Below are 20,855 nucleotides of genomic sequence, written 5' to 3' on the forward strand. Positions count from 1 at the left end.
CCAAAAGAAAAAAGTTCATTACTGTTCCTCCCATGACCGCGAATCCATGAACATGAGCCGAGTTTGGGAGACTGGGAACAAGATGTCGTGAAAGAGATATTGTTTGATTGAGTACGCGCTCTATCTACTCTTGCCATGTACCTCTCTTTCCGAGTCTGGTCCCCTAATCGACCGTCATAACATTGGCCTCAAAGTCCAGACTCCTTTCACCCATCAGCCATCCACCCACAGTACACACCTATTGTTCTGGATCGACTACACTTTGCCATTTCACCGGATCATGGTTGTTGACGGTAGAAAGAAGTAATTTTGAATCACAGCCAAGGAGCGCTGCCCGGCCCTACCTGCGCATCCTTTAATGATGCTGCTGTCTGTCAAATGGCCCCTTCCCGCTCATCCCTCTCTATCAAATCACTAGCTACCCTTTTTCTCGCTCGCTGGTATCTTCCGTTTTCTCCTGACTCATCCCCAGATCCGCATCATCCGATATCAACTAGTTCTACAATGTCGACATGGTTTTTTTCAACATGAAAAATCGCCACGGAAAGCTTCGCCTCTCCATTTGTGTTATGAGACCTAGCTAGGCCTTGACTGCTTGCACAGGGGGGCTAGGCAGCCTTTGCATTTCAGCACCCCTCTCGTCTTCCTCCTTCTCCTCCATCTGGGTTTCCAAGGGCGTCGAAGGCTCAGACGCGGTTGCCAGTGGAGTTGCCAGAGCAGAAGAGATGGGTTGTGGACTTATGATCAGCTGAGGGCTGGGTATAGGCCGTGGGCTGACGATTTGCGGACTGCTCACAGCTGCCTCGCTCTCTTCTTCATCTCCAGACTCATTCTCGATTGGAGGAAGCGGTGTCCTTCTTCCCTCGGAGAAACTAACTGCTGCCTCGCTCTCGCCATCGGATGGCACCAAGAGGTGCCCGCCAAAGGCGGGTGCTTTGGATGCATGTGCTGAAGAATACTTGCGATGGAGTTCACGGAAGCTCCTGGCCGTGGCAGTGCTGGCGCTGGCAGCTGATTCTCTTCTTTCTGTGGGTTCCAGCGAATCATTCAAAGCGTCGTGGTAGTCTTCTGCGACACTGACTGGGGATGCAGGCTCGTCTTGCTTACGCTGCTTCATGCGCTCCTCCGGAGTAAGTTGCTGTAACTCGGAGCCGAAATTGATAACGGACGCCTTCTTTCCATGTACCACAAAACTGCCGGAACCCCTGGTGAGCACGTCCTCACGGCTAGTGTCATCTGCGCCGCTGCCGGAGATGATTTCCTTGCCCTTTCTGCTGCGGTGGTGTGAAAGATGGCCAGCACTTTCTCTGAGTGTGCGTTGGAGGCTTCGCCGGATCTTGGTCTTGTCTTGTTTATCGATTGAGCCAGGCGTATCTCGCGACTCCGAGGCATCTCCTGGTTCAGAGAACGACCCCGTTCGCTTCCGTTCCGGGGGAATTCGCCCGCGAGAGCCCGACTCTAGCAGGCCGGCTTGCTGTAGTAGCGCCCGTTCATTTGCATCAACGTCTTCATGTCGGTCATTGTCTGTGGACTGTTCGCCTCTCTTCTGCGTCGAATGCTGTTGCGGGCTGTAGAAAGTCGGCTCGCCAGATGACTGGCTGGAGCTGGAACCAGGTCTCTGAGGCTGAACACGCTCTGCCGACTTGGAAACTTTCGAGTCCCATGAGTTTTGATGCTTGTGTGGGCTGAAAGTAGCACTGGTAGGCGGGGTTTGATAAGCTTCAGTAACGGGAGAGTCGGGCTCTGCTTGCGGAGTTTTCGAAGGCTGGATTGTTGAGACAGCGGCAGATGATCGCCTGCGCCTGCGTGCCACACTATTTGCCGATACGGCGTCGAGAATAGAAGGCCTTTCTTTGGCAGAGGGTGATGTCTCACGAGGCTCTCGGCCGTTTTGAGTTGTAGTAGGAGTAAGACCCCGAAGACTCTGCTCCTCAGCTAGATCCTTCAGCAGAACATCCCGATGACACATTGATTTCCACATGTCCATGCGAGTCCACTTGATCTTGACATCCATGTGAGCTGCAGCTGACAAGATCTGATCTCTGGTTTTGCCTTGAATAGGCGATAGGATTTGAAGGTGCCGGGCGTTCCTCAAGTGTCCTTCTAATTCTTGCTCCTTCAGAGCAATTTCTTCATCAGCTTTGGCGACTGCGTCCATCATAGTCTGCCGTCGTTGTGCCTGGATGGACTCGGCCTCTTTGTGGTCAATCTTGCCTCTAACAATGCTAACATCGCCTGTTGGAGTCTGGATGACCTGAGCAGAGGCCGAACTGCCGAGTCTCCTAATGCCGCGCCGGCTTTGGCCCTCGTAATTACCTCCCACGACGCCTCTCATGCGAACGCCTGACGTCGTAAAAGCCGCTGCATAGTTCAGCTTGGCTAGCCAATCATTCATCTCTTCCTCATTATCGGCCAGGAGAACTTCCTCCACATAACCGCTGGGCTGAGAATATTTGAAGGCGTTCTTATGCTTCTTATAGGTGGAATCGACGAGCGCAACAGCTTCCTTAGTTGGCAGATACCCGTCTGGTTTGAATTCCGGAAGAGGCGGCTTGAAGGTTATTGGCTCGCCATCGAAACCCTGCTTAACATGCGACTCGTACTGGTGCATTAGGTTTTTTATCCAAGTGGTGTTGCGGAAAAAGTAGAGTTGAGCGCCTGTGAGAATGGCTCCCCATTCCTGCCACGGTGACCTCGTCTTCTTCTTCTTGACATCTTTGCGCCACAGAAGCCCGACCTTGGTGATCTTGATGTCAACAACGCCCTGTGCCGCCTCGGCCGGGTTGCTGGAGCCCTTGTCATCGCGGAAAGCATCAGGCCGGGATCTGGCCGACACGATCTGCAACACTCCGGTTCTGAAGAAAGTTCTTTGAAGCTCCTTTACGTTGAGATCTTTTGCCGTCCCTAAGTAGTTGTAATGGTCTTCGAGTTCCATTACGTCTTTGAGACTCGGTCGCAAGATATCCAGCTTGCCGTCTATTATAAGTGTGTAAGGATCAAGAGGCTCCCGGTTTGAACGCTTGGCCGTAGTTTCCGGTGTGCCTCCTGGGAAAATCGTCTTCCGCTTGGCCCTGTTTGCCAAAAGTCGATCGCTGTTGAGGTCTAGGTCATCCTCGACATGAATGAAAGGGGTATACGTAATGTTGTCGTAAAAACAGCTCAAGACCGAGTCCGAAACACCCTCCCCTTTGGTGTTCTTCAAGTAATCGGGCTGCTGCATCTTGTGCTTGTTGTTCTTATTGAAGACATCAGTGTGTAAAATAAGTAGTGAGAATGCGACGAAGTACGCCTGATCTGGAGAGGCATAAATGCCAGGGTTGCATTCGTGGTAACGGTTCGCAAAAGCCTGTAGACACCTGTCTATCTGCTGCGTCTCCTTCGGTAGTTCGGCCTCCATGAGCAGCTTTCGAATAGCCATATCCATTGGGTACTCAAAGAAGCTGAAGCGGCGCATATAGCTCCGTAAGACTGCTATTGAGAACGGATCACTCCCCTTGGACAACGCACTGGCAATTACTCCGCGACTCAATATTTCCTCTATTCGAGCGAGGTACTTGACGGGAGTCTCATCCTCAAGCCTCTCGGGTAGAGGAATGGCTTCGCGGGCAATCTGCAACGAGTTGTTCTTTGAAGTGTTGGATCCAGGCGTTGCTGGTGTCAGGCTGCCTTGTCGACCCTGGCCAAGATCGGAGTTTTGACGTAGTCGATTCAGCCCGAGTAGGTCACCGAAGCTTTTGCGCCCAACTGACGTCGATGCTCGACCATTTCCAGGGTCAAGATGACCATCCGTGGAATCCCTTCCTAGAGAACTCATAGTTGACGATCTGCCACGGCGCTGTAAGCGGGCACGCGTAGGGGAGGACTGTCCTGAGTTTGTTGATCCTGGTCTGAACAGAGCAGTAGCAGGTGAAGCATTGGGCTTCGCAGACTGCTCATGCGCAGAGGACGCCACAGAGTTGGCCCTTGTGCTGTGACTGGAATGAGGTCGCGAGCCTTGCTGAGGACGAGGGGTTCCCTCTCTGGAAGTAGAAGCAGCGGCTGGCTGGGGACCGCCGAGAGATGAAGATGACGTGGCGGGGTTGTCAATCGAAGGCTTGCCCTTCTGTGGTAAATGAGACAAGTCAAACATTGGCGCTGCAGCCTTGGGTTTCCTTCGGGGTAGGCGAAAAAAGCTGGAGCTTGACGGTACCGGAGGCGAGTTGCCTAGGGTGTTTGTAGCAAATAAGTGTTCTCCTGAGCTGGCGTCGGAGCGCGACGATTCTGATGCTCGATTATTAGGAAGAGATAGGTTGGGAACGTCATGATGCTCTCCGTTCGTCGGCGATCTCGAAGATGCTGGGCGGCCAGGCTCCTCAAAAGTCACGAGGGTTGGCCGGTTTCTCGATGCCATGTCTTCCAACCCCGTCTTTCTTCTCGTTGACTTCCACGTCATGGCCCTTCCGCCTCCATCCTCGCTATGTCTTGGCAATTCGCCTGAGCGTCGAAAGCGATCCGCGAGTCGCATGCGCGACTGCTTCTTCTGGGGAACCTGGAGGTCGGCGGTGGGAGCTGTCGTGATAATCTCAGGGGCTAATGTAGCTGGTCAGCAAAGTGATCTTAGGAAGACTCGGTTCTTGCCTTGGCGAGAGCCGTTTGGGGGGGAGTGGTTAGCAGAAACATACGGCGAGGTACAGGAGGGGGCTTTTCAGCCTGTTGTTTAGCCCTGACCGACAATTGCGAGTCGGATGCGTTGCGAAACCTCAATATGGAGAAACGACGGTGCTTTGGTGTCTCTTCCTGGATAGGAGGGGTATCCGGTCGCGCATCAGGGTCATTGGGATTCGGTGGATTGAGAGCGCCATCATCGTCGTCGGATGGCCTAGGCAAGGCCAGAGACGTAGACAGAGGTTCTTGTACCGAAATGGACACAGAAGGTCGCGGTTGACCCCCTTGAGTTTCCTGTTCCTGCTTCTGTTCCTGTTCCGGCTGCGAGGTGGGCGGCGGTGGCGGCGGCGATGATGGCAGTTTGAGCTCGGGTATCGGATTCGAGTGGTCGCTGAGTTGTTGCTTCTTGTGCTGTTGTGATTGGGGTCGAGAGAGAGACTGCAGCGGCGGCGGGGGCGGCAGCTGGTCGGGCTGTTGGTGGTGGGATTGAGGTCGCTGGGGAGGGAAATGTTGAGGGAGCGGCGGTAGCTGAGGCGCAGTCTCGGACTCAAGAATGGTATGGCGCCTCATATCGGTCTCGCTGACCATGTTGCCGCGACGGCGTAGGAAAGGCATGACGGCGATGGGTCATGGTTTGCCAGGGATATATCGTCGGAAGTGGGAGGATGACGACCGCGGCCGAGGTCACGTCTAGGTGGTGCGGTGGGATGCCGTATGATCCGGACGTTAAGCCATCAGCACAAGGTGGAATTGTTGAGTACGGAGGCGGGAGACATTGGCGAGTCTATCAGATGAGGGATGCGCGGTGGAAGTTGAACACAAAGGAGGAGAATTGGACGGTAGGGAGGCCGAGTAAGCAGTGTCAAGGTGAGGTCAGGTTTGGTAAGGCCAGGCGAGACGGGGCGAGGTGAGTTAAGGTGAAGTGAGGCAAGGGTGTTGTTTATGTTAGGCTAAGCGCATTGCAACGCAAGAGACAGGACGACCGGGTTTGGGGGTAGGGGTCCTTAGGTTGGTTGCTGGATACGGTAGGTGTAGGTAATTATCCGTAGGCTGGTCCTCTGCTGGCGTTGGCGTACCTGGCCGCGCAAGGTGAGGCAAGGTACCTCTTCGTACCTTTAGGGGAAGGAGGACGAAGGGAGGGAGACCGAGTAATATTGTGGACAGCTGAATGTGGGGGGAGGAGAGCGAGAAAAGGCGTGGAGAAGTGTTTTCGAGACGTGAGCCCGAGGCGAGGGAATCTAAGTGAAGCACCAGAAGTCGAAAGTAAGGCAAAGAAAGAAAACGTCCTGTAGGTACAGTTGAGGCTGGATGCGAAAGAAAAAAAAAAAGATCAACAGGGAAAAAGTACACATACGACCCAATTGGCATCAGGTTGGCGTTTGCGTGCGCTGTCGTGGGCAGGCACGCAGCGGCGTCCCAGTCTCATAGGTAAGGTAAGGTAAGGTACGGAGTAGGCACCGGGGGAAAGGGGGGGGGGGGCTGAAGGGGAAAAGAAGACTTTTAGAAGCCATAATGCGACAGACCACAAACGGCAGATACATTGAATAATGGAAACAGTGCACATTGTTAGGTACTCATCACTTCAGTTTTTCATACGGAACAGGACACGACTTTGATGCAAGGTCATGCCATATAACGGGCATTCGACGGACAGCGGCGAGAGTTAGGAAGCTACGGATAGAGAGGGAGAATCGCTGGGCTGGACTATTCAGAATACGCTACTTTACCTTAGCTGCGAGTTTACGACTAATAACATCCTTGGACTGACGCAGCAAAATGGAGTGGGCCGGTTCCAGGCTGAGGTGCCACGCATTTTTGCACACGTACCCAGCAGCCGGGGGGCTGGGCTGAGGTTCCTAGCCTCCAGGTCAGCAACGTGGTAGAGAACCTAGCACGGGGCTTAGGTAACTTGGGCAAGATGTTATTAGTAGGTAGTCATGTGTATCTATCCCCATCTACTAATACCTCAGGTAATGTGCTAGGTCAACATACAGGTACGTTGGGCTTGAGTGTCTTGTACCGAACTGAGGTTACCATGGGCAGGAATACACGCACTGGATATGGGACGACAAGTGACGAGTCCGTAGACAGCCATGGAGGAATGAGAAACCGACGAAGATATAAGGTAGGGAAAGGAGGACAAGCAGGGTCAAGCCTGGCGATCCTCAGACTGCCAATTTGGTGAGCAAAGGGCAATGTTGAGATGAAGCACCAGGGCAGACACGACCAGTCTGAAATGAAGAATACGCTGGCCGGGCTGCGGTCCGGGCACCATATGAAGCCCACCTCGCTACTCAGTGCTCAGTGGTGGACTCTCGTCAGGACTCAAGTGCAACTTGCAAGGGGTTCAAAGATTGACCTCCTAAGGTAAGCCAGGTAAAGAGGATCAGGGATAGTCCAATCTCTGAACTTTGGCACAATTGATTGACCCGACGGGAGTGCCGGTCCAGCCAAGGGGCACCTCCCATTACTTAAGAGACCATGCCTCATGGGTACCTTTACCCATATCAGGTGCCTTAGCTAAGCATGCAATGTCTCCAAAAAAGGTACAAGCACCAATTACTGGTGCCTCGATTGTTGCCTCCCGCTTTCCAGCGTTCCTCGCCTACCTCAAATAATGGAAGACATGGGGCCGCGATGACATCTTTGCACATTCGCTGCGATAGTCGCATCTACAATGCCAAAAGACATCATATGTTGGCTAACAAATACCAGCATTGCTTCCTCGTCCCTTGGAGTCAATGACATGTGCAGTGATCCCGTCACCGACAAGGATCGTGTTGCGACGGCCAAACCCAGTCACCCAACCTACAAGTAAGCGGCTGCCTGAGCCTGCTCCCTGCCAACTCCAAGGTGAGGCAAGGCCAGCCGTGCTGTTGCATGCCTTATCGCTCGCTCACCTGCATTTTCCTGAACTTCGCTCCAAGTCTCCATCCTCCGGGTCCCCGAGAGTGTCGCGATTCTATCGCTACAACAACCCCCATCATCGCAATTGACCCTCGGTCGCATCGCCCACATCCATCACTCCCTGACGTCGGGCTGAATTGACGTCAGTAATCTTCCACACCCGACTATCACAATAGGCTTTGCTCGTCGCCATGCGGCCTCACGTCGTCTTGTCTTCGCTGGCCAGCGTCGCCATTCTGGTCCCCGCCGCCTCCGCTGCACGTTTCGACGCATACCCCGAATATCGCCACGACGCCTCCGCTACTGCCGTGAGAGCCAAGTCTGACCTCTTTCCCTTCCTGAAAAGACTTCGGAATGGCGTCGTCGAATTCATCTTCGGACCCCATCCTGCCAAAGCTAGCCACCTGACATCCCACGTCCGAACAAGCCTGCGAGACGATCACATCAATGAGGTCGTCTTGCGCTTCAATCTCACCACCGCGGAAGAAGAGTCTGCCTTTGCCGCCGCCGCCGCCCGTACCTTTCTAGACATTTGGGCCTTCAACCATGAATTCGTCGATGTTCGAGTTCGCCAAGACAATGTTCGATCGCTGCTTGGGCTTCTGCCCGACTCTCTGAAATCAGCTTACTCGACGTTGATATCGGATGTAGCAGCCGCTGTGTACGACACGTATCCTGCCGTCGATGTCCCGGCTCAGACTTACCGCATCCCCGATGGTCGCGCAAACCTCAAGAATGCGCAAAACGGGAATGAGAACTATTTTTTCCAGGATTACCAGAGGCTTGATGTTTGTGACCTCACGCCCGTGCAAGCACTGCGGAGTTCAAGCTAATACGTTCTAGACAATCGTCCAATGGATGCGCTTAACCGAAGCTATGTTCCCAGCCATCACCGAAGTTATAACCATTGGGCAATCCTCTGAACAACGAGATATTCTCGGTCTCAAGGTTGGCATGAAGACCCAGGCGCCAGGCAGCGAAAAGCGGAAGACAGTCGTTGTTGCGGGAGGGATGCATGCAAGAGAGTGGATTTCCACGACAACTACCAACTATGTCGCTTGGTCATTCATTACGGCCTTCGGCAGGGAGCCCATGATCACCAAGCTGCTGGAGCACTTCGATTTCATCTTCATCCCGGCAGTCAACCCCGACGGTATCGAGTACACCTGGACTACAGATCGACTGTGGCGCAAGTCCCGGCAGGAGACGGGTATGTCTTGGTGCCACGGTTTCGACCTCGACCACGCCTTTGGCTATGAATGGGGCGACTACTCCGAAAACGACCCTTGCTCTGAGAGCTATGGCGGTAAACAGCCATGGCAGGCTGCCGAAGCCAGAGCTGTAGCACTCTGGGCGAGGAATGCGTCCTTGGAGGATACCGAGTTTATTGGTCTCATTGACCTGCACTCCTATTCTCAACAGGTGCTATTTCCCTTCGCATACTCCTGCGACGTCGACCCGCCCAATGTCGAGAACCTCGAAGAGCTCGCTGCTGGGCTTGCCAAGGCCATCCGTCTGTCCAACGGAGAGCTGTACTCGGTCACATCGGCGTGCGAAGGAGCTGTCGCAGGACGAGGCTCTGCTCCAGGTGCTAAGCGTCTTGAGACAGGCGGTGGATCGGCCATTGACTGGTTCTATCATGAACTGCACGCGCATTATAGTTACCAGATCAAGTTGAGGGATACCGGCAGCTACGGCTTCCTTCTTCCCAGGGAAAACATCATTCCCGTCGGCGAAGAAATATTCAGCGCGATGAAGTACTTTGGAGACTATCTCCTTGGCAACAACGGAATCGAGAAGTCCGTAGGAGCCTTGACACCAACATCCGACGAACCGGATCGTAGTCTGGAGCTTCGACGACTCAGAAAGCGCAAATAGTTAGGCAGTCAAAAGGATGGGCTTTGAATCTTTATTTTCAAGCTTCATCTACTCCGTGGCTCTTTCTGGGAAAAACAAGCCAGAAAGCAGCAGGAGAGCAAGAGAAGTCAGTGGTGGGACACAGCAACCAGGGTGTACGACATGGAGTTATGGCGATGGTGGGAATTTGGTCAGGTATAATATTCACGGTTGTACGCAGCGGTTATTAAAGCAATGGGTCGGTTCACTGGGACATTACTGTGGGATACCATAGTCGTCTATTCCCAATATTCTTTGTATGATTTTACAGCGACTAGTAAAGCAAGAGATTGGATCGTATTCCATAGACAGCGTACCGAGGTGCAAAGTCTCCTTTACCAATTCATAATCATGGCGAGAGCGGTGTATGTGGACGTGAACTTGAGTGCGGTGTCGAAGAGGAAAGAACCAATGGAGCCACTGCGCATTCACATGGGAGTTAGCAAGGAGTTTCTCTGGGCTGGGGAGACCAATTTCAAGAAGGCGGAGAGGAGAGAGGTCTTGGGGGCAAAAACGCACCGAGTCCGGCCCTTGGGGCCAGCGCCGCTTGTGTAGCCAAAGGCGTAAAGGATACGGGACAGGGTCCAGCCGGCGCCGAGGACGGCGCTGGCGACGGGGAAGCGGAGGCCGGAGATGAGAAGGGCGCCGAGGAAAGAGGGCTGGTTCTCGGTGAAGTTTGCGTGGGCGCGTTGTGCTGTGATTATGCGTTACCGTTAGTGATTCCGGCTTCTCTATTCCTTCCCTGTCTGCTTCGATAGGAAGGGAACAGAGGGGCAGAAGAGGCAGGAGGAAAACCGTACCGCAGTTGAACTGGTATGCCTTGGGGTCCTTGTCGGCCTGCTCGTTGGAGGCGTAGGGGGCCGGGTAGACGAGGCCGCTGGCCTTGCGGTACTTGCTTGTCAAGAGGACGTGGGTGGTGTTGATGAAGAAGGTTGAGGCGGCGACGAGGAGGACGTAGCTGTTGGATGGAATTTGGTTAGCTACCCTGAGCTTCAAAGGTATCTGCTTCTATCTGTGGAGAGGGAAGGCAGGGAAAAAGAGAGGTAGAGAGAGTCCGCAATACGTACCCGTACTCGTCGGGGACCTGGAGAGTGAGAGGCATGATGGCAATAGGGTGATTGAAGGGAGAGGTGGTTAGAATGAGCTTGCTGGATTACTGATCTGGGTGTTCAGGCAATTGATCAAAGTAAGGTTTGGCGGGATGCGACTTGGTTGTGTGTACAGGATTGACAGGCAAACGGCTACGCAATGACCATAGTCTTTATATTTACTAGTATGCGACCTTTAAGCTACGTAAGGAACGTGTCCTTGCCTGGGGGGTCGTGTCCGTTTAGCTCGAGACGCCAGACGTTTTGGTCCGGGCTTTCTTTCTCCATGGGACCATGTTCAGGTCCAAAAGAATTGAGGTGGTCCTCCGCTCCGCTCTCTATCCCGGGCTACCTAATCGTATCCTGAGCCCCCTTGTGTTCTAGGCTGGGCAGACTGTCGTGCCGTGGCACCGAGCCTGCCATGTTTTCCGTGTAGGCGGATACAAATGCGTGTACCTCGTGGTTGGGCGTAGCCCTTGGAGGATGCAAGAATAGGATTGTCGGGGCATCTCAGGGGTGGAGGACGGCCACATTTTGAGCCCGATTGCCGATGATGGCTGCGATTGACCAATCACTGTCTGTCCGGCGAGCTGTGAGCGGGGCTGTTTTGACGTCCCGTTGTGCGGACTTTGATGCGGACTTTGGACTCACCTTAGTAATTGCTTGCTTGAGGAAGAAAGTGCATGAGATTCTTCCGCAGCGTACGGAATCATTGTGCTGCCTTGGAGATTCCAACGACAAATGTGTGAAAAGGAAAGTGAAGTTATTCCCATAATAACACTACCTTACATTGAACCCTGCGCTGTTGCCCAGACGTAAGTTTCTTATAAGTGATTAAGGTTGATAGCGTTTCGGGACTTTTGCGCGTTTGGCAGCTCTTCTCTCCCAATAAGATGCTGACGGGGAGTTAGCACGCAATTTTAGTACCGGCTTCGCCATGTGATCGGCCCCTAGGGTCTCTGGGGTCGATGATATCTATCCGTACCCAGGACTATTACCACGAGCTTGCCAAGGACTCGGGAGGCAGATAATCTGCAGCCACTTCCGAAGGCGCCGGTGACGGTAGGCGAGGTTCCAGAGTGTCGGGTCAACCGGTGCTAGGTCCATTCAATGTTTCTCAGGCTCTGTAACGATTCAGCCGGTGCACCTGTCCTCGGGAGGAACCCAATCGAGGCCCAGACCCTGGAAAACCCTTCTCTCGGCTGTCAACATGTCCGGGGCCCGCCCGAGATCGCTGGTCTCTAGGTCGACCCAACTACCGTCGAGCCGGCTTCGAATTCCACTGCTGTCAAACTTGTAGCTCTTCTGCTGCTTGCAATACCGGCGCAGGTCTCGTTGAAAAGTCGTCTCTCCGCTCCAGCCCAGGACAGCGCATCCAACCGTCTTCCAAGGACTGATGATGATGTCTACCCGCCGGTGCGGCCTCTCTTGCGGCCCTTTTCCACTCGTACCCGGTTCCTGCCAAACTACGAGTGCTTTGTCGAGTGAATCGAAGCCGCTTCCCCTAAACTCGTTCCCCTTCCAGCTGACGGGCTGCTGACCCCTCTCGCTATTATGTTTACTCAACACGAGGGTGTGCGTTATATGCCCAGTCTTTTCCAGGCTCATGACCAATTTGTCGACAAAGTTAAAAGTGACAGACTCATCCGGGTGACTTATCACCACATCGACGTCCCCACTACCTTGCTTGCCACGCCGGTAGCCGCCAACAATGACAAGCTGAAAGTCCGGGTGAAAACTGCGGGCGTGAGCCAGGATCGTGTCAGTGATGGACTCGACTTCAGTTCGAGGTATCTTAAGCTTGAACTCGTCGTAGTACTTGACGCCAATTTGCTGCACGCGACTTAGACTTGCCCAGCCATGTTCGACAACGTCGTCCAAGTCTCGCCATCCTGTAAATGCTGGTCAGCAGCATGTTCTGGCTCAAGAAGGCAGCAACACAAACCTCTGCTGTAGAAATCACGAGCCGTAGCATCACCAACCCCCCAAATATCGTAGAATACCTGTATAACGGCAAACTTGGGGTTCGCCTGGGCTTCATCCGCCTCGGAAAGCCTACCATTTTCTTTCCACTCATGCCACAGCTCGGCGATCTTAGCGCCGCAGCCGGGTAGCCTCGCAACTTCTATATGGAACATTAAAATATGCCAGGCATTGATCGAAGTTCCTCTCAGCAATTGTGTGCTCACCTTGCGAACTGGCTATCTTGTGAGGATATGCCGATATTGTAGCTATCGAGGTTGAGTATGCCCTCACTCCTATTTGGTCGCCTCCTAGTTTCCGTATGGTTCTGATTGTCTTGAGTCCATCAATGAATGCTGCATTTGGAGGATCAACGGGCGTAGATCTTTGGCAAGCATACGTCGTTCTGAGATACTGGGGAACAGGTGGCAACTTCAGTGTTGAGGCGTTCTCCGAAGTTGTCTGTCTGATCAACGAAGGCACTGACCGGTGCATCCCGATAGGAGATTGCGCCTTCTTCTTCTGCGGTAAAAGACTGCCCTGTGTTTGAGACGCACTGTCGGCGGCAGCGCGGGACAATATGTCACTTCCCCTAATAGTGACAGGCGCGCGGTCTTCCTCCTTCTTGATGCCCATATAGAGAACATAGTCATGAAGCGGGAGTACCTTGTTCTGCGCAAACGACTCTTGGAGCCAGGCCAGCTTCACAACTGTGACAGTGTTCGTATTGACGGCGGCCCCCTCGGGAGCTGACGATGTTCCGACGAACTGCGATGTGCCGGATCCAAACCTTTGTCCATCTTCCGTGTACACGGTAGAGTCGCTGTCACTTTTAGAAGATGCCCTCTTGCGCTTCCTAGGCGTGACGAGATGCGTATCTGCGACAGCCGCTGCATCCACCGGATCTGTCAGTACCTTCTTTCGCCTGAGTTCAAAAAGTGCCCTCTCTCGTTTGAAGATGTTCCCGACAATGATCTCGGCCTCGCTAATGTCGTATGTCAGACTCGGGATTCTTCCTTCGAGCTCATGTAGCTGATCCGCCTCTAGGTGAGTGGGAAGGAGATAGATCGAGGGAAAATCGAGATCTGTCATAGCCCCTAGCCAGAGTTGGCGCGTGAGTTGCTGCAAAGAACGACTATGGTAATGCGAGAAGGCCGACCTTTTGTTCGGTTATGAGTGATATGAATGCATTGTAAGTCGTCCAGTGGCTGTCATTCGTGCGATGTGGATGTCGTTGGCAGGGTGTGAATGAGAGTACTTCCCCACTGCCCTTGACTGGTTCTCCTGCTGAAACGGCTGGAGGGTTTGCTTTGCACTTGCAATGCGACTGAAGCTTGTCGCGGGGTTGATGTGGAGGGAAGAGCAAATGATTTTTCGGACGCTGCGCGCTGTCGGCGATTCGTTCAAGTCAAGGCGCTGACATCATCGTCCCTGTACCATATGATTTAGTACGCATCACGTACTTCTGCCATCAAATCTCTCCTCAGATACGTTTCTGAATTAGCCTTTCTGGTCCAAGGAAGAATTTCTCATTCGTGCTCCATTTGCCAGGCACTCTACGTATTTCCCGTTTGTGTATCCTATTCTTACAACAACGAGATGCTTCCGCGAGCCTGAGAGAAGAAAACTTGAGATGCAAGGGGCGGCGGGCAATACCACCAACCTTCATCAAACCCTCGGCCACTCCTCCGTCGTCGTGCGGAGTTTCTTCAGGCCATTTCTTCGTCAAGGCACTTTGATGCTTCAATGTCTTCCTCGTAACTCTAGACATCCTCAAACTCCATGTCTTCGTCACTCTCGCCGTCATCCCCATCCGCTGGCGCTTCCACCTTGACCTTTTTGACTGCTCTTCCTTCAGACTCTGGCGAGGGCTCAGCTTTGATAGCCGGCGCCGGAGTTGCGATGCTCGGTGTGACATCTTCAAAGGCGTCTTCATCCTCATCATCGTCGTCATCTTCCTCCTCCTCCATTGCTCGTGCTGCCTCAGCCTCTTGCTCGGCTTTGAGGCGGGCGAAGTAGTCATCCAGCTCTGCATGTTCCGGATTGTCTGCTGACTTTGACAAAGCCCCCTTGTCATCCACCTCCTCAACCTTGGTGGCGGGGATTGGATTGGCCTCGGCAGAGAAGGACTCGCCAGTGACCGTACTGTTAGACATCCACGAAGGAAGTGCATTTTGCTGTGCGACCTTCTCCTTGCGGGCCTTCTCCGCTGCCTTCTCAGCCTCTGAAGGTCCGTCCGCCGTTGAGATGCTGACTGACATAGACTTGGGCCCAACATTATCGAGACCCTTGACTGATGTTGGCTGCAAGGATGAAACAGGGATGGTGGTTACGCTCTGGTAACTGGCGTCGCGGACAACTGGTAAGGCTTTACTGATTGCGATATCGAAGGTATTATCTGGGACAATCATCTCGTCTATGCGCGGCAACAGTTCGGTGATGAACTTGAACTGGTTATTTAGTCGTGTCGACTGCTCGTGGCCTGTGGAGTTGCGCTCGAGATCGTGCGTAAGCGGACCATTGCACCGGTGACAGACAAAGCCAGTAGGGCCAACGTTGTCTAGCACCTCCATTTGCGTCCATTCTGATTTACACCGTCCACAGAAGTATTCCTTGCGTTCGCTGGCCGGCACCGTGGTGCCTTGGATTTGCTTGTCGACTGTGTATACACGCCATTTGATGGCGTCAATCGTTTGGCGGTAGTCAATGTAGTAGTAGGTTCGATTGACAGGACGTGGCTTCGCCTCGGGATTCTTGGGATCTTCTCGATATTCTAGTCTCGTGTACCTAAGTAGTCGCCGTTGTCAGTCTCTGGAATCGCAGGAGAGAACTCAGGCGCAAGGCTTACACAGCTAGAAATCGGTCTTCTCTAAGCTTTCCACACGCCTTGTGGAGATCCTTTGTGTTCGTTGCCATCAGATACGCCAAGTCATCGTCTCGGAGGCTGTCGCAAGTTAGCAAATGTCGTGCTGGAAAGCAAGAGCGGCAGACGCACGCAGAGTGAATGATCAACGCATCAATGATCAAAATGAAGCGCGTTTCGTAGAAGGCGCGCATAACAGACTTGACGAGAGTTTTTGCGAGATCCAAAGGCTGCGCCATATTGTTGACTGATTGTCCAATTTCGCAGGGAAATATTGAGTGATGATGCTTTCTTTGAGGTGTGGTGAGGCCGAGAGAACGTTTGCTTGGCGAGCTTAGGAAGTGAAGTCCATGGCAGGTGGGCTTTCAGCAGCAGCGGCTTGCACTTGCGCATGCGCTTGCCACCAGCAGAAGGAGGCCTGTCTTTACTGCGATTCGATCGAAGGCAGAAGTCTCGAAGTGGTCAGCCTAAGGACATTGTCTTGCGAAAAGCAGAGGTGGGATTGCGCCGTCTTTCACAACTGCGTAGTCGAATTGCACTTTGTCTTTGGAGAAAAGATCTAGGCAACTCGCTGATACTCTGGGGCGGGCCTAAGGTAGCCGCAGGTTGTAAGGCAAGGTACCTAGCTCTTGCCTACCCAGCTTCTTCTAGGTATCGGTAGCGTACGGGGTATTCGTAAGTACCTTGCCCCGTACCTTGCAGGTCTTACAGGCATCCACTTTGAGCACAGCGCACTTTCGCGGAACAGTACCGCAGTGCCTCACAGAGTTAGTTACGGAGTACGAAATACGCAACAGCACTGCAAACGTAATATCTCGAGTCTGAAGTAGGACCTTCGTAGATTTGCCTCAAACAACGATTCGCTCTCATACGATAGGCGTGCCGGACCAGTTGACAATAAGGCTGCCGTCTATCATTCACTCAGAAAGGCAGGCCATGGAGAAGAGATCACTCGGAACACGGCAATGCAGACCATTTGATTTCCAGCCAAATCAGCAGGAAGAATAGACGCTAGAATAAGAGAAACCATCCATTGACATGAAGTTCAACGTTCCACCGGCCGTGTGACAGTCCAAACTCCATTTACGGCCCTGCCGGTTCTGAGCGTGGCCGCGAAGCTACCCTTGAACCGCCTGAGCAAGCTGGGATTCAGGATATGAGGCAGCTGTAGAGAGCTGACTTACACTCTCCTCCTCCAAATCAAAATTACCGAAAAGCCCCAAGAACGCAGAGCTGGTATCGTAACTCGTTCCTCTACTTCCCGCGCCGGGAGCCCCAGAGAACCCACACTGCATCGCCCAAATGTACTAGGTTCATCCTCTCCTTTGTATATGCCTCAAAAAATCTCGCCGTCTCCTGTCTTACGCATACTTTCGAAGCTGTTTCCTAGTCAGTGATGGACTCGCAATTGGTTGTGGTGGAGAACTTACATCAAGAGTCAGCGCTCTAGAACTGTTGACTTCTTGATCGCGATAAACACCGACCAAGCTCTCACTGTCTTGGAACAAACCGGTCTTGAGACTGATGACAATGAACTGCATGCCGGGTCCAGCATGCTCGCGGATGTACTTCTTGATCTTGTCGACATTGGCGTTGTCTAGCGCAGCGTCGACCTCATCTAATACGAAGAACGGACTTGGCTGGTAGCTGTGGATTGCAAACAACAGAGCGAGAGCAGCCATTGTCTTTTCACCTCCGGAGAGATGCTCCATGTCTCTGAACCGCTTCAGCGGCGGCATGGCGTGATACTTGATACCTGAAAGGTAGGGCGTGTCTGTGTCTTCCTCAATATCGAGGTACGCTTGGCCACCGAGAGGGTACGCCTCTGATCGAGTCAGGTCCTTGTAAACGTGCGAGATTTGTTCTTGGATGTGCGTAAAGGCCTTGTTGAACAGCTCATAGCGCTGAGCCTTGACGTGATTGAACGCATCGCGGGCCGCCTTAAGCGCCGCTCTGGAGTCTTCGAATTCCTTCTCCGTGTTCTTCAGCCTCGACTCGACGCTCTCGAGCCTCTCAATCGCCCTCATGTTGGGGTTGAGCTTCTCAAGTTCTGAGGCCAGAGATGCAATCTTATCCTGCAACTTCTCCTCGACACTGGCATCATCAGACTGCATTGAGTGTCAGCAAATATTCACTAGGCTTCGTTAGAAAGGATTTGCTTACCGTCTTCATCTCCTCGTCTAGGGCATCGTAGTCGATCTCGATGCCATGGTTCTCGAGAGCAGCCGTCATCATGTCTTCGTCGTCCACCTCCTCATCGACGTCCATGGCATCGGCATCTTGCCGCAGCATATTGTCCTCATTTGGCAAGTTGTCAAGCGAGCCCTCGAGTAAAGGCACCTGGATCTGGTCAAGTTTGCATCGCCTGAGCAAAGCAAACTTGCCCGCGCTGTTCTTCTGCACCACAGTCTCGAGAGCATTGATTTCTTTTTGCCTGGCGTCGATTTCCTTGCTTCGCTTGTGTACTTCAGCCTTGGCTTGGGAGACCTTTTGGCTCTTCTCTTCCAATTTGCCACGGTACTCCTCGAGCGTTTCGCTAAGCGCATCGAGCTCGTCAGAAATTTCGTGACTGGAATCCTCAATGTCTGACTTCTCCCGTTGATAACTCTGTAGGTCGCGCTCAGCCCCCTTAAGAGTTTCTTGCAGCTTCCTAAGACGTTTTTCCAGGTTGCTATGCATGTCACGTGCCAAAGTGAGTTGACTTTGGAACCTAGACTTTTGCACCTCGAACTTGGTCCGCTCTTCGTCGGCTTCCCGTTGCATATCGCGGTGTTCTGTCTCGTAAGCCCGGATGTCGCTGAAACCGAGCCTCCTACAGAAGTCCGAGAAAACCTCATCCTCCACTTGTGCAATGGCATCCGAGAATTCTTTGACCGTTCGTTTTGTGGCTTCCAGTTCCGCCTTCTTCTCCTCGTACTTGGGGTCGAGCTCGTCAAGCTGCCTCTCCTCGTTGTCCCTCTCTCTCTTCTTTGAGTTGTAGTTCTTTTCCAAGTGCGCCAGCTCAGCCTTGGCAGCGGCCAGACGGGGTTCGAGGCCGTGGATCTCAATCTGGAGAGACTCCTCGGCAGCGCTACGCCGACCAGACTTGGGAAGTTTCTCGATTTCCTCCTTGTATTTGGCTGCCATCTTCTTCAGAGGCTCCAAGTCAGTGTTCTCGAAACGCCTCTTTCCACCCTTGTCCTGAGGACCACGACCACCAGTCATCATCCCCGTCTTGTGGATGACCAAGCCGTCCAGAGTGACCGTTTTGACAGGGATACGCTTCTCGTACGAGATGACCTTTGCGATCTTCTCATTATCACACACCACAGAGCTGCCACAGGCGTATGCCATGGCACGTTCGTAGGCAGCATCAAAGTCGATGGTGTCAATAGTCAACCGGGCTCCCGAGATGCCCTTAATGGCCGAGTTCACCGCGTTGACCTTGATGTTGTCGAGAGGAATGAAGGTCATGGGCGGGAAGCGCTGGTCCTTCAGGTACTGAACACACTCGTGGCCAGTCTTCTCCGTGTCGACAATGACTGAATCGAAGTCGCGGCCCAGTGCAATACCAACAGCCTCATCGAATTTCTTCTGTTTGGGCTTGCAGAGATCACCGATCCTTCCCTTGACGCCAGGATAGAGTCGCTTCAGGTTGTTGACCATTTCTTTCATCCTGGCTTCCCTGTCATTCTGTCTGCGCCCATCATCGGCCTCCCGCAGTTGCTTGGCCACAGTTTCAAGCTTTTCCTCTAATTCTGTGCGTCTTTGGCTGGTTCTAACACGCTCAGACTGGATTTGATGGTACTGCTTCTTTTTCGTGTCGATTTCCTGAGACAGTGCCTTGATGTTCCCCTCGGTTGATGACTTGCGCTCACCGAGAGTCTCCAATTCACCCTCGTATTTCTCTAGGGCGGCCGAAAGGGTGTCAACCTTGCCCTTGAGGGTATTAACGGTGACCTCATCAGTTTTTTGTTGGCGGATCAGATTGTCAAGTTTGCCTTGGTTGCCAGCGACCTTTTGGACAACCTGTGAGCGAAGTGAGTTGTACTCTTTGCGGTCGTCGTCACTGAGCTCCTTGCCCAGCTTCTTCATTCGTTCTTTGAGTTGCTTCTCGAAATGTTGCTGGGCTTTCTCGGTTGTCTTGAGTCGGGCCTCGTCTTCCTTGATGACCTCGGCCTGCTTGTCGCGCTCTTTACGCACCGGCTCCATTCGCGAGCGACCCTGTTCAATGTTGCGGGTCTTTTCCTCAATCTTTGCGTCAATGGGGATGAGCCGGTGCTCCAATTCGTCGAACTCGCGCTTCTTGGCGTTGATGGCTTTTTCCACTCCATTGACATCCTTTGCCGCCGCTTGCTGCTCTTTCTGGGCGACTTCGAGTTTCCGTCTGAAGGATTCGACGTTGCGCTGAAACTCCTGCAAGTTCTGTTGGTGGTCGTGAATTTGCTCAGTAGACTCATCCATGCCACGTTGAAAGTGATAGAGCTTCCACAGAGCATGTTTGACGATGGCTTCGTCTCTCTCGTCCGTCTTCTTCTGGAAGTTGTCTGCCTCCTTCTTCTGTTCCTGATATTGCTTGATCTCGGAGTTGATGCCGCGTCTTCGGTGAAGCTGAAAGCTTTGGTTCTCAGCAGCTTGCTCAGCTTCAGTCTGCAATCGTTCGTATTCAGCCTTATACTCGAGACTTCCGGAAATTTGTTCAATCAGTCTCGTGAGGTCTTGCGGTGATTGCGCGGCAATAGCCTCAACATCTCCTTGGAAGACAAGGAAATTTCTAGCCTTGATCAGGATGTTCTCGGATTCGAGCGCTTCGTTGTACTGCTGGGCTGTGACAACACGATCGTTGATGCGGTACTCGCTAGATCCCTGGTTCGTGATGGAGCGCTTCCACTTTTGCTCGTCACCGGCATCGTCTTCGTATACAGCCATGACCCATGCAGTCTTTGGATCGGTCCTGGAGGCTTTTTGCGACAACTCGTCTCCGTCGCCGTTCGAGTGACCATTACTGCCATTCGCTTCAGCAGAGCCGTCGTCGTTGATTTTCGAGGTTTTCAGCACGCGGCCACGGTAGACCAGGTCCTTCAAATGGGCTGATCGAAGATGCGACGACTTGATACCAAGCACGAAGGATATCGCGTCCATGCTGTCGAAATATGCACATTAATTGCAAGTCAAGGCAGCGTATGCGATGGGGAGGACTCACGAGTTTGACTTGCCGGATCCATTAGGCCCAATGATGGAAGTGAAGTAGGAATCACCGAACAAGAGGATATGATGGCCCTTGTAGGACTTGAAGTCTATGGGGTGACATGGTCAACGCGAGAAAGACATGTAAAACGATGCTGGACTTGGACATACTGAAAAGCTCTAGGCGGATGAGTTTTCCCATCTTGTCGACGGGTTGTCGCTAGGCACGCGACGAGGATTGATACTGGGTGTACGGTTGTGGTGGGCTTGGGTCGCGGCTCGTCGCAAACGCAATGCGGCGCGCAAGACGAGGGGGGAAAAGGTCGAGG

At 53.0% G+C, this 20,855-nt stretch overlaps 6 protein-coding genes across 6 annotated transcripts; 1 reads left to right on the forward strand and 5 right to left on the reverse strand.

Moving 5' to 3' along the window:
* Window positions 1-580: 580 nt before the first annotated feature.
* CPAR01_11696 (Sec7 domain-containing protein) lies at window positions 581-5,259 on the reverse strand (the record flags this gene model as incomplete). The annotated part of the gene is made up of 2 exons (XM_060495955.1): window positions 581-4,569; window positions 4,662-5,259. The coding sequence occupies 2 exons, from the start codon at window positions 5,257-5,259 to the stop codon at window positions 581-583; spliced, it is 4,587 nt and encodes a 1,528-aa protein (XP_060344740.1).
* A 2,483-nt stretch (window positions 5,260-7,742) lies between these two features.
* On the forward strand, window positions 7,743-9,429 carry CPAR01_11697 (zinc carboxypeptidase; the record flags this gene model as incomplete). Its single annotated transcript, XM_060495956.1, has 2 exons — window positions 7,743-8,339; window positions 8,395-9,429. 2 exons carry the CDS (start codon window positions 7,743-7,745, stop codon window positions 9,427-9,429), a joined length of 1,632 nt encoding a protein of 543 aa, XP_060344741.1.
* Window positions 9,430-9,782: 353 nt separating this feature from the next.
* Window positions 9,783-10,549, reverse strand: CPAR01_11698 (MAPEG family protein; the record flags this gene model as incomplete). Its single annotated transcript, XM_060495957.1, has 4 exons — window positions 9,783-9,867; window positions 9,967-10,141; window positions 10,248-10,432; window positions 10,515-10,549. The coding sequence occupies 4 exons, from the start codon at window positions 10,547-10,549 to the stop codon at window positions 9,783-9,785; spliced, it is 480 nt and encodes a 159-aa protein (XP_060344742.1).
* Window positions 10,550-11,669: 1,120 nt separating this feature from the next.
* On the reverse strand, window positions 11,670-13,589 carry CPAR01_11699 (uncharacterized protein; the record flags this gene model as incomplete). Its single annotated transcript, XM_060495958.1, has 3 exons — window positions 11,670-12,427; window positions 12,481-12,660; window positions 12,725-13,589. The coding sequence occupies 3 exons, from the start codon at window positions 13,587-13,589 to the stop codon at window positions 11,670-11,672; spliced, it is 1,803 nt and encodes a 600-aa protein (XP_060344743.1).
* Window positions 13,590-14,260: 671 nt separating this feature from the next.
* On the reverse strand, window positions 14,261-15,599 carry CPAR01_11700 (TFIIE alpha subunit; the record flags this gene model as incomplete). Its single annotated transcript, XM_060495959.1, has 3 exons — window positions 14,261-15,284; window positions 15,346-15,441; window positions 15,493-15,599. 3 exons carry the CDS (start codon window positions 15,597-15,599, stop codon window positions 14,261-14,263), a joined length of 1,227 nt encoding a protein of 408 aa, XP_060344744.1.
* Window positions 15,600-16,721: 1,122 nt separating this feature from the next.
* Window positions 16,722-20,728, reverse strand: CPAR01_11701 (RecF/RecN/SMC N terminal domain-containing protein; the record flags this gene model as incomplete). The annotated part of the gene is made up of 4 exons (XM_060495960.1): window positions 16,722-17,468; window positions 17,524-20,482; window positions 20,543-20,636; window positions 20,698-20,728. 4 exons carry the CDS (start codon window positions 20,726-20,728, stop codon window positions 16,722-16,724), a joined length of 3,831 nt encoding a protein of 1,276 aa, XP_060344745.1.
* Between the last annotated feature and the right edge of the window lie 127 nt (window positions 20,729-20,855).

This window comes from Colletotrichum paranaense (genome assembly GCF_030867605.1).
Source record: "Colletotrichum paranaense strain IMI 384185 chromosome Unknown Scaffold_10.1, whole genome shotgun sequence".
NCBI lineage: Eukaryota > Fungi > Ascomycota > Sordariomycetes > Glomerellales > Glomerellaceae > Colletotrichum > Colletotrichum paranaense.